Here is a 12479-nt window from a genome sequence, read left to right as displayed (position 1 = left end):
ACGTAAAACCATAGAATTCATTCATTCATCGTCAGCTGTGCAACGCGCAACCTGATGCAACATTTATGTCTATGCACAGTGCCGTTACCAACAGTATTGTGAAGAAATGTTTGTTATTTTATACGCTCGTCCATTCACAATCTAAGCCGAAATTCAAACCAAACAGCAGTTCATGCGAAGTCACACGGACAGACAAAAGTCGTGTTTGTCGAGGGAAGAATGGGGAGGACAGTTGTATAAGTACTGAGAGAACTACGACGCGAAAGACGGGGGGAAAGGTTGACTATTTGCCCCGCAACGTTCATCCCGTTCACAACGCAGGTCGTTGCAAGGCAAGAGCATTGAATATGCTAAAGCAAGTAAACAGGGACAAAATCGCAGCAAGCTTCGTGGACGCAGCTGCATACCGAGACGGCAAGGCTTTTGCGGTTTCCGTCGGTGACTCGCTGGGCAAAGTTATCAACTGTGCTTCCGTCCGGACGACGAACCCAGAGGTGGCCGAGCAAGTGGCCATTGCACTCGCCATGCGAGACGGTGGGAGAGACAGGGTGTATAGCGATTCGAAAGCCGTCATCAGGGCATTCCAGAAAGGCCGGGTAGCCTGGCAGGTAGTTCAAATTCTGAAAGGCGCCAAACATGGCAACACCTCCATGCACTCGATTTTTTGGTTCCCTGCACACGTCGGTGCGATTGAGGGGGTTCCTCTGAACCTCAACGAGTCTGCCCACGAGGCTGCGCGTGGCTTTACCGACCGCGCTGCCCTCGGGTCGGGCGACTCTCTCCCCGGGAGAGAACACCACACGCGCTTGCCGAGGTCAGACGTGCCTAAGCACTGCTCCACGGCACGTACTTCGGCCCGAACCGCCGCCCCCAGCCGGGGGCCCCCGAGGCACCGCGAGCGGCACGGCTCGCCTCGAAACCCCGGTGACTCCGGCTCCCCAGCTCCGGCGAGACGCTCGGCCGCCGCGACGGCGAAAACTGACGGTCGCTGCTATCTCGAGTGCGCACGACTACACCAACGCTTTCATACAGCATGGAGGTTCAGGTGCAAGGTACCGACATGTACCCGAGCCAGTGTTACCCTCGGGACTGGACCCAAGTCCTGAGAACACAGGCGAATCACCGGAAAACCAGAAAAGCGACCCAAGATCCAAGCGCCGATCCTACCGGTCGGGAATCGCAGAGTCAGCCGCGGGAAACGCGGGATACCGCCACAACTCCCGCACCACACAGCTCCTCGACGCAGCTACGCGTGCTCCGTACAGCTGCAGAAAAGATCAAGCAACTGCCGGCTCTTCCGCCAGACGAATATAAAGTCGTCTTCCGCTCCCAGGGAGGCCTTGACCTGACGATGCTCCAGCCACGCTACCTCCTCACCGCTCTCATGCAGGCTGCTGCACTTACCGACCCCTCCACGCTGACACTTCGAATTCACCCGGTCAATAACACTTGCATAGTGTCTGCGGCGAATCCAGATGACGCTCTCAAGCTTGTGCAACTCCAGCACATCATCTACGACCAACGTGAGTATGCCATGGCGGCATATATCGCACCCCCTGATGGCTCAGTTAGGGGAGTTATCACGAATGCCTACTGGGAAGAATCGCCGCAAGAGCTTCTAGCAGACTTGATCGCCCGCAACCCCTACGCTACTATACTAGATGCTCGACGGATGGGTCTCACACGCTCGATACTTATCACCTTCGGTCAAGCCATCGTCCCCCGAAAAATTGTTTATGGCGGAGGACTGCATCTGTGCACGCCTTACACACCAAGGATCGAGACCTGTAGCAACTGCCGGACCATAGGCTACCGCAGGGATGTCTGTATCCAACCTAGGACACACAAGTGCCCCATATGCGGCGAGTCACACCCGAAGGAACCAAATCCAACATGCACTCCCGTCTGCATCATTTGCCAAGGCCCGCACTTGTCCGGAACCCGGGAATGCGAGCACCGCCACCTCCACAGGACAACGAAGCCTACCCCCGAACGCGAAGCACGATCCCGGCGACAAGACGACCACAACTCACCGCGCAATTCAGGATTCCAACCCCCGGAACCATCTGCCGGCCAACAAACAGGGCGCTCTAAGAGCTCGGACCGACCGACATGGGCGGACAAGCTGAAGACGCCCAACGTGAACACAAAACTGGCAGGCAACACCCCGCATACCCCGGACCCCCGCGACCAGGAGCTTCGGGCTCTGCGTGTAGAGGTAAGCCGCCTCACAACACTTTTAACACACAACCCCGTTCCCCCCTCCACACCCCAGCATCCCTCCCCAGAGCGAATCCGCCCACCCACTGCAGAATCACCCACCGCACCTGCCATACCCGCCTCACCCCCCTATAAAAAGAAACGCACATCGGACTCGCATGCCGATTATCAGGCTGATCTCAAAGACTTGGAATCCAAATTTGACGCCAAATTGGTAGCTCTGGAGAGGCGCCTCGAAACCAAGTTAACAACACTCGCCGAACAGCTATCTTCTCGCCTTGAGCAACAGATGGACACACTTTTCACACGCTTAAGCCTAACTCTCGAACGTACTTTTGCACAATTTGAGACGCGCCTTCAGAGGCTAGAGACAAATACCAGTTCTTCACAGGAGGTTTCCCCTACCTCCATCGTACACCTACCTACTCCTCCTATTCCACTACCACCACGAGAACCTATCCTCGCCCCACCCACGCTCCAATATGGCGGGCCGGGATAATTCTACCCACCTATCACTAATTCAATGGAACTGCCGCGGCTTTCGGGGCAAGCGCCCGCCACTGCAGCTCTTAATACCTACCCTCCCTGCCATACCTAAGATCCTTTTGTTGCAGGACACACAACACCAAGCCAAACTTCCCAGTTACCACGCAGTACACTCAGACACCACCGCCAACCCTCGGGTATCCACACTGATACATCGCACTATTACCTACCAAGAACACACAATCACCTCCACCACTCCGTGTGTCCTCATTGAAATCATCCCCACGAAACGTAATACACCTCCGATCTTTATTGCCAACATATACCACACCCCACGCCAAGCTATGACCACTCTCCATACTCTACTCCATAAAATTCATAGCATCGCGGGCCGAAATCCCCTACTCATAGGAGGCGACCTTAACTCTCAGCATACAGACTGGGGTTATCGGTACACCACAGCACGGGGTCGCAGGCTTTGGACTACTGTCCAAGACCTGCGCCTTACTACACATAACAACTTTCACACACCAACCCGAATTGGCAACAGTGTAACCATGGATACTAGTCCGGACCTTACACTTAACCGTTGCCTCAAAGGTATCTCGTGGTCACGAACGCAACACACACTCGGAAGCGACCATTACATGATAGCCATCCAAATACCTCACACACAACACAGCCCTCGACTCCTCACCCACAATCTTATCAAATGGGATGCAATCCGGTCCGCACGACAAGAACACCCAGACACCCCGATACAAGACATTGATCAGTGGGTCGCATCTCTCCTAAACGATATAACCGCACACACACAACACATTAACACGTCACCCGACACCCCAACACTGGACACGCGCCTAGCCCACCTCTGGGAGGCACACCACAGCATCCTAGAGAGATGGAAAAGCCAAAAACATAACAGAAAGCTAAAACGAAGACTGGCCACGCTACAGACACAAATCGCTGCACACACCGAGGAGCTGTGCCGTTCCAACTGGGGTCAGGTGTGCAACAGTATATCTGGCAACCTCTCTACCAAGAACGCATGGCAACTCCTACGGCATCTTGTTGACTCCACACACTCGCGCACAGCATCACAACATCACATCACACGCCTCATCCACAACTCCATGCTCTCCCCCGACACCCTTCTGGACCAACTCCGGACAGAACACACGGCACCCTGCAACTCCCCCCCTCTACCACCCTACACAGGAGCCGCGAATGAGGCCCTTGACACCGATATTTCGGAACAAGAGGTCCGCATGGCCCTGCAAAACATCCGCACAAGCTCTGCACCGGGAAAGGACAGAATAACAAACTCTATGCTCCGTAACCTGGACGATCAATCTATCACACAGATTGCAGAATATTTTAATCAATGCTGGAGAGAGGGCACACTGCCACAGTCCTGGCGCCATGCCAAAATTATCTTCATCGCGAAACAGAACAAACCCCACACCATATCAAACCTCCACCCCATATCACTCACATCATGTCTCGGGAAGCTTCTGGAGCATGTTGCTTTAAACAGACTCAATCAGCATATGCACGACCACAACCTATATCCGCACAGCATGGTGGGCTTCCGCCCAGGTCTCTCCGCCCAAGACGCAATGCTTCAATTGACGCACGACATCTTTGACCCTCTCATCCCCGCTCATACTAAAGCCGTCTTGGCCCTGGACTTGTCCAAGGCCTTTGATCGCGTAGAACACCAAGCGATCATGGCGGCTCTCTCCCCCCTCGATGTAGGCGCCCGCATGTACGCGTACATACAAGCGTTCCTCTCGGGACGCACGGCCGAGGTTCATATAGGCTCCCATGCGTCCCCTCCGTACACCCTCAGCGGAGTGGGTACTCCGCAAGGTTCTGTCCTTTCCCCTTTTCTCTTCAATTCCACACACATTCCCTTAGCCCATGCTCTTCAAGATATCCCTCACCTTCACCACACCCTTTATGCAGATGACATCACTCTGTGGACCACCCACGGCAGTGATGGTGACATAGAGGAAACCCTACAAACCGCTGCAAACATCACACAACAGCACGCACAAAGCATTGGTCTATCCCGTTCCCCGGAAAAGTGTCACATAATTTTCATGCGTCCCTCACCACGTACTCTTCCCACCGCCCCAATCACCGTTACTCTGGCCGGACACTCCGTCCCGGAGGTCGACACACTGCGTATCTTGGGCCTACACATCCAGAGCAACGGCCGGAACACTTTCACTATCCGGAAACTCAAGCGGGTGACGGAAGCGCTGTCGCACCTCATCCGAAGAGTTTCCGGCAAACACTATGGCATGAAGGAGCGCGATTTGTGTCGTCTCATTCATGCCTTCATACATAGCCGTTTCCTCTACACAATACCATATGAAGAAACTGCCAACTTCAGCCTCATTCTTTTCGTCAACGGGCAACCCTGTACTCCTCCTAACTCGCTCGGCGACGGGCATCCCTATCGAAATAAAGTTTAGTTGTTTTGTTCACCTCAAACGAAGCAGTCGGTTCTTTTTTGACCTACCATGATTTCCTCAAATATTTGGTGCCGAAACCAGGGAGAAACGATCGAACTTACCATTGAGGCAACGAGGTCAACAGACGTCGACACCACAACGAGCTCGGGGAAAACCAGCAACGATCCTTGGGCAGAAAACGGTCGACGAGGTGCGCCTTCAACAACAAGGCCTAACGACGCCACACCCAACCGAAACCGACACCACGACTCAAGCCCCATCGCGGTAAGCGAACTGAAAACATTGATGCCACGATGGAACGGCTCAAACTGAAAAGAAGTGCATTGAGAACTCAAGTCACTAAACTGATTTCTGAAGCGGACTTATTCTTGGAGAGTCATGCAGACGAAGGAGCTCTTAATGTATTGTCTGCGAGGCTTAGCGCCCTCCAAATACAGCTAAACGAGGTGGACGCCGCCATCGAGCCCCTAGTGCAAGACCAAGACGCAGAGCTAAATTATGAGCGGACCATAGAATACAACGACCGTATCGTCGCACACATGTCAAAACTCCGCCAAGAAGCAGAAAAAGACCTGCTAACAAAACAAGCAGAAATGGCGGCGACGCGGGCGCAGACCGACGGCCCTCCGGCGGGGGCAAAGTGCAAAGTGAAAATGCCGAAGCTCGAGTTACAACGATTTAGCGGCGCCGCCACGGAGTGGCAGTCCTTCTGGGAGCAGTTCGAGCAAGCGGTGCACGGAAACGACGGCCTCTCCAACGCAGAGAAGTTTCTGTACTTGCGATCGGTGCTTTCGGGAAAAGCCACAGCGGCCATTGCCGGCATTCAAGTGACTGGGGCAAATTACACCACTGTCATCGAACTTTTGAAAGAGCGCTTCGGTCGACGAGACGTGCTGATTCAAGAACACCTGACTCAGTTACTCGACTTGCCAACTGTACAGATCGAAAAGGTGCACATCGGCCTACGTCGACTCTATGACCACCTGCAACGCAATATCGCTGGTCTCACGGCGCTCGGAGTCAAGACAGACAGTTACGGCGCCCTGCTCTCCTCCGCACTCCTGCGAATGCTGCCAACCGACCTTGTTGTCGGATACCATAAGGGACTTTCCGCTGCAAGCAAAGATGACGCGATCAGCATCAAGAGTTTGCAAGCTTTTCTTAAAAGAGAAGTAGAAAGCCGGGAAAAGGCACTGCAACCTGGTAATCTCGCAGCCAGAGAATTAAAACATCGAGACAAAGAAAAGACCAAACCTCAAAAAGGGTCAGCAGCTTCTCTTTTTTCTGCGGGTACTTCGAAGCAGTCCGATCCATGTGCATTCTATGCTACAAAAGATCATGCGACTCAAAATTGTCAGGCGAAGATCTCATTGGATGAAAAGAAGAAAAGGCTCATTGCAGCTGGCCGGTGCTTCCGATGCTGCATAAAAGGGCACACTTCAAGGGAATGCCGCAACAAAAGAATAAAATGCAAGGAATGTGGTAGAAGACATCTGACTCAGATGTGTGACCCGACATGGAAGCCACTCGAGAACAAAGCCACAGAGTTGCACTCTTGGACAGAAAAGAAATCTGAAAAGATACCAACTGTGCTGCTCCAAACGGCTCAAGTATGGGCAGAGGGACGAAGAAGAGCGCTCACTCGTCTACTCTTTGACGGAGGTAGCCAACGAAGCTTTGTCACTAAAAGACTTTCACGTGAACTGCAACTAGAGGTTGTAGGTGAAGAGGACATCACAATCTACCCATTCGGAGGAGCAGGAAACATTATCAAAGAGAAGCGCCGAAGAGTAAAAATTTGGCTAAGAAGTCAATACGACCGCAAAGAGCACTCTATCGAAGCTCTGAAAATACCGGAGATCTGCTGTGATCGGCTTCATGTTCCTGAGGACATCCTAAAAGAGGTGCAAGCGGACATGGATGAACTGGCAGACGTGACTGTTGCGCCAGCCCATTTGATGGGAAGCGGGATCGACATTCTTATCGGTGCTGACTATTACTGGACTTTGGTGTGTGGTGAAGTCAAGAAGCTGCAAGGTGCACTAGTTGCTGTAAAGACCGAATTTGGCTGGACTCTACAAGGAGCGATTCCCAGCAGTAGCTCAGCTGCCTACTGCTCAACCGTGGCAATGCTTCGTGCCGGAGTGTTCGCCGACACCAACAGCTTGTCCAAGGAGCTGAAATCGTTTTGGGAACTTGAGAGCATTGGAATTATCGACTCTTGTGCCCAAACGAACGAAGAAAGCGAAGAAGTCATGAGCTCATTTTCGGCATCGGTAGAGAAAATGGACAAGCGCTATGAGGTAGCACTGCCCTGGAAACCCTTGAACATGCAACTCGCCGACAACAAAGCTGTTGCAAAGAAGCGCTTGACTAACCTCACAAAGAAGTTAATGAAAGATGAGTCGACACTGATCAAGTATGACGAAGCTATCCGTCAGTACCTGGATCAAGGGTTCGCAGAACGACTTCCATCGCAAGAAAGCAACAACGATGTAAACAGATTATACTACATGCCTCATCGTGCAGATTTTAGACCTGACAGCCTTTCGACCAAGATTAGAGTCGTCTTTGACGCATCTTCTCACGATGCAGGTTGTATATCTCTGAACGAAGTCCTGGAACCAGGACCGAACTTGAATCCAGATTTACTTAAGGTTTTGCTGAACTTCAGAATTCATCGTATTGGATTAAGTGCAGACATTGAAAAGGCATTTCTGCAAATTTCGGTGCAACCGGCGGATCGCGATGCCCTCCGATTTCTCTGGTATGCACATCTTCCAACGAAGGAAGACCCAGAACCTCCTATTGAGGTCTGGAGAATGACACGTGTCCCTTTTGGCGTGACAAGTAGTCCATTCCTCCTCGCAGCCACCGTGCGCCACCATCTTTCCATGGCAGGAGATTATCCAGAAATAAGAAAAACGATCAGCGAGAGCCTTTACGTGGACGACCTCATAACAGGAGCGAACACAGTGGAGCAGGCTACAGATTTCTACCGAGGGGCACTAGATGTCATGAATCGAGCAAGCATGACACTGCGTAAATGGAATTCAAATTCCAAGAAGCTGCAACAGCTGTTCAACGACGAAGGAACCGGATGCGCCCTTGGCTACGTGGAACGTCCAACAACAAGTGTCTCACGGGTCCTCGGACTTGTATGGGATAAGGACAGAGATCACCTAGCATTTTCCATGGAGGCCATCCTAGATTTCCTAGACCGAAACAGCAACACCAAACGATTCATTCTTCAAGCATCGGCTCGTATATATGACCCACTTGGTCTTATTTCTCCGGTCACAGTTACAACCAAGTTGATGTTTCAAACACTGTGGGAATTGGGTACTGAGTGGGACGCCCCTCTGCCTGAAGAAGTCAAAGCGGCTTGGACGCAGTGGCACACCCAGCTACACCATTTAACGGACATAACAGTGCCAAGACGATATGGTAGCTTACCCAACGATAGCTGGAAGGAAGTACACATCTTCACAGATGCCAGCCCCAAAGCACACGGCGCAGTTGCATATTTGCACATCTCCGGGGTCAAGGAAGCAAAGGTTACTCTGGTCGTCTCAAAGTCCCGACTAGCACCAATTAAGAGAATTTCTCTTCCAAGACTGGAATTGATGAGCATGGTGATAGGTGCTCGACTGAAGGAATATTTGGAGCGGTCACTGAGCCTTCCAATAGCCAAATGGTATCTGTGGACTGATTCATCTATTGCGCTGCATTGGGTGCGAGGTCCCGCACAACAATGGAAACCCTTTGTCGCCAACAGAGTGTTGGAAATTCAGCAGCGATCGGATCCAGACATCTGGAATCACTGTTCTGGGAGCGAAAATCTCGCCGACCTTTTGACAAGGGAAGTCACACCTCAGGTACTCAAGTCGAGCTCACTTTGGTGGAATGGACCTGCTTGGCTTTCGAAGCCATCTACTTGCTGGCCGAGGCATGAAGGCACCGCTGACATGATCATCGCAGAGGAGGAAAGAAGAACCCTTCGCGTACACAACGTGACTGTAAAGGAATCTGTCTTGCCTCTGCAGAAATATAGCTCCCTCTCTAGACTGGTTCGAGTGACAGCCTGGGTTTTGCGATTTTTCCACAACGCCAAGCACCCCGGCCAAAAATACGAGGGACCCACCACGACCGAGGAAGTTCAAAAGGCACATACTTGTTTGATTCTTCAAGTACAATTGGAGGCCTTCCAAGAGGAACTCCAGTGTCTTCGCCGCTCGACACGCATGCCAAGCGATTCCCCGATACGTGATCTCAGCGTCATCTACGACGATGATGGAGTGCTGAGAGTGGGAGGAAGGCTTGGTGCAGCCGATTTGTCCTACAACGTGAAGCATCCTGTCATCCTACCGTCGAGACATCCCTTCACAGAGCTAACGATCAGCGCAGCCCACCGCCGTCTCCTGCATGCCGGCGCACTGGAGACTCTTACCGAACTGAGGGAAATGTACTGGATCGTGCGTGGAAGGCAAATGGTGAAAAAGGTGCTTAAGAAATGTGTGACTTGCAACCGTTTCAACAGCCGAGCTGCTACTGAGCCAGTCGCTCCTCTACCTCGTGAGAGGGTGACACAAGCTCCACCCTTTGATGTTACCGGTGTAGATTTTGCTGGTCCACTGAACACAAAGGATCAAGGAAATAACCGGAAGTCTTACATCGTTATTTTCACATGTGCAGTGACCAGGGCAATACACCTTGAATTGGTGACCGACATGTCCACCTCAAACTTCCTGATGGCTTTCCGAAGATTTATCTCGAGAAGAGGAGTTTGTCGAGTGATCTTTTCTGACAACGCCAGGACATTCCAGCGCGCTTCTAAGGATCTAAAGCGACTATGGACAACAATAAGAGGAGAAGAAATTCACAACTTCTTCACTAGCCACCAGATCCGCTGGAAATTTATAGCTGAGGAAGCTGCTTGGTGGGGAGGATTCTGGGAAAGAATGGTTCGGTCCGTGAAAACATCGTTGAAGAAGGTCTTGGGGAACAGCTACTGCAACTTCGAGGAGCTCACGACAATCCTAACTGAAATCGAAGCTGTCATCAACTCTAGACCCCTGACCTACGTCTACACAGAGGCGAGCGAACCCGAACCTCTAGCACCATCGCACTTTCTAGTGGGAAAGCGACTGACCACTCTTCCTGACAGTGGTTCCGCTACAGAGGTGGCTCAGCCCCCTGGTCAACTCACTCGTCGCTGGCACTACCGAGAAAGGATGGTCGACCAATTTTGGCGTCGCTGGCAAAAGGAGTATCTGACGAGTCTTCGGTCAGCACATTTCGCTGTTCCAAATTCGTCAAGCGCACTGAAGAAAGGCACTCTCGTTTTAGTCCACGAACATTATCTACCAAGGCAACTCTGGAAAACTGGACAAGTGTCAGAAGTTCTTCTCGGACGAGATGGAAGAATCAGAGCTTGCATGGTGCGCATGCCTAATGGAACCACATTGAGAAGACCGATTCAACTGTTGTACCCCATGGAATATATGGATGAATGACCTGAAGCTCATTCCGGGGGGAGTATGAAGAAACTGCCAACTTCAGCCTCATTCTTTTCGTCAACGGGCAACCCTGTACTCCTCCTAACTCGCTCGGCGACGGGCATCCCTATCGAAATAAAGTTTAGTTGTTTTGTTCACCTCAAACGAAGCAGTCGGTTCTTTTTTGACCTACCATAATTTCCTCACCATATCTTCGACTTCGACAAGAAGAAATCGCCACCCTAGATGCTATGCTTCGTAAAGCATACAAGGTGGCCCTACACCTCCCCCCTAACACGCAAACCACCAAACTTCTCCAGCTTGGGCTCCACAACACCACACACGAACTCGTAGAGGCCCATAGACAAGCACAATACACTCGTTTAGCTCAATCTATCACAGGACGTTACATACTAGACGCTCTTCGAATTCACATACCAGCAGCCGACCCCACACTCCTATCAGTTCCCCGCCCCATACACACTCAGCTCACAGTAAAACCTCTCCCTCGGAACACCCACGCCACCTATCATTCGGCCCGCCGCAAAGCCCGCGCAAAAGCTCTACACAAATACTACGGTAACGAAGCTGACGCCGTATGGGTGGATGCGGCCTGCACGGGCGACGACGCGGTAGCTGTAGCCGTCGACAATACTCTCCAACCCATCGCAACTCTCCACCTTCCTGGCGCATCCACCCCGGAATCCTCGGAAGAAGCGGCGATCGCGCTTGCCCTTACACACACTGCTCGGTACGTCCTTTCCGACTCAAAAACTGCACTCCTAAATTTTGCACGAGGACGAGTCCACGAGACCGCCTTCCGCATTCTCAGCTCGCCCTCCGCAAACCCGCCCCGCCAGGTGGAACTAATCTGGGTGCCTGCGCACTCTGGGAACCCCGGCAACGAAGCCGCCAATGACCACGCCCGAGGTCTCATCAACCGGGCGGCGGCGGAATCGGAGTCGAGCTCTTCCCGGGAGCGCATGCACTCTTTCAGCGAGCTGACCCAGGCACATCGCGCCGAACGTCAGCTATACCCCCCGCCCCACCAATCCCTTGGCAACTATCACCAAATACTATGGCGCCGCCTCCAGACCCGCACCCTTCCCTCCCCCTATTTCCTCTCCCGCATCCGCCCGGGAGCATACACCCCCTCGTGTGCTCAATGCACTCACCCCCATGCTACGCTTACCCACATTCTCCTTGAATGCCCGGCGGACCCTCCCCCGCGGGGCCCGGAGCTCCTAACTACATGGGAGGAATGGGAGACCCTTCTGCGCTCGACGGACCCGGCCAGGCAGAAGATCGCCACTGACCGGGCCGCCCACGTCATGGAACTCCATGAACTCACAAACGTATAGCGCAGTGGGGTCGTGCGGGGACCCTAGGACCTACGTGCCCGAACCTCTTGGTCAATAAAGTTGTTTCTCTCTCTCTCTCTCTCCCCGGACACCGAGACGCTCTTCTCACACACAACGAAATAACTAAATTCTTCTACTTAGAGAGAAGGGTTTTCCCCCCGCCTCACTCCAAGTTAAGCAGGCCGCAGGCGGTCACACTAAGACTTCTGCAAACGAACTCGTACCCAAATCCGGCGTCCCTTAATAGCATATATCCAGAGATTTATACCAATTGTTCTTGCGTGGCCTGTGGTGAGGTAGCTACGTTGCCTACCCGCCGTGGTTGCTCAGTGGCTATGGTGTTAGGCTGCTGAGCACGAGGGCGCGGGATCGAATCCCGGCCACGGCGGCCGCATTTCGATGGGGGCGAAATGCGAAAACACCCGTGTACT

General features: G+C 52.6%; 1 protein-coding gene across 1 annotated transcript; it reads left to right on the top strand.

The window, feature by feature from the left end:
- The first annotated feature begins 5782 nt into the window (after positions 1 to 5782).
- On the top strand, positions 5783 to 12048 carry LOC135917238 (uncharacterized). The gene is made up of 3 exons (XM_065450775.2): positions 5783 to 6392; positions 6903 to 10388; positions 11486 to 12048. Exons 1-3 carry the CDS (start codon positions 5783 to 5785, stop codon positions 12046 to 12048), a joined length of 4659 nt encoding a protein of 1552 aa, XP_065306847.2.
- Positions 12049 to 12479: the final 431 nt, after the last annotated feature.

This window comes from Dermacentor albipictus, chromosome 7, assembly GCF_038994185.2.
Source record: "Dermacentor albipictus isolate Rhodes 1998 colony chromosome 7, USDA_Dalb.pri_finalv2, whole genome shotgun sequence".
Lineage (NCBI taxonomy): Eukaryota > Metazoa > Arthropoda > Arachnida > Ixodida > Ixodidae > Dermacentor > Dermacentor albipictus.
The sequence above is the reverse complement of the archived record's forward strand: the minus strand, read 5'-3'. Positions and strand labels throughout refer to the sequence as shown.

What these genes read in the sequence shown, in the direction of transcription:
- LOC135917238 (XM_065450775.2), top strand. Translation starts at nt 5,783, where the DNA reads ATGGCGGCGACGCGGGCGCAGACCGACGGCCCTCCGGCGGGGGCAAAG. An exon ending in GGAAAAGGCACTGCAACCTG is followed by an intron (nt 6,393 to 6,902) that starts GTAATCTCGCAG and finishes AACTGCAACTAG; the next exon opens with AGGTTGTAGGTGAAGAGGAC. An exon ending in AGAGGTGGCTCAGCCCCCTG is followed by an intron (nt 10,389 to 11,485) that starts GTCAACTCACTC and finishes ATTTTGCACGAG; the next exon opens with GACGAGTCCACGAGACCGCC.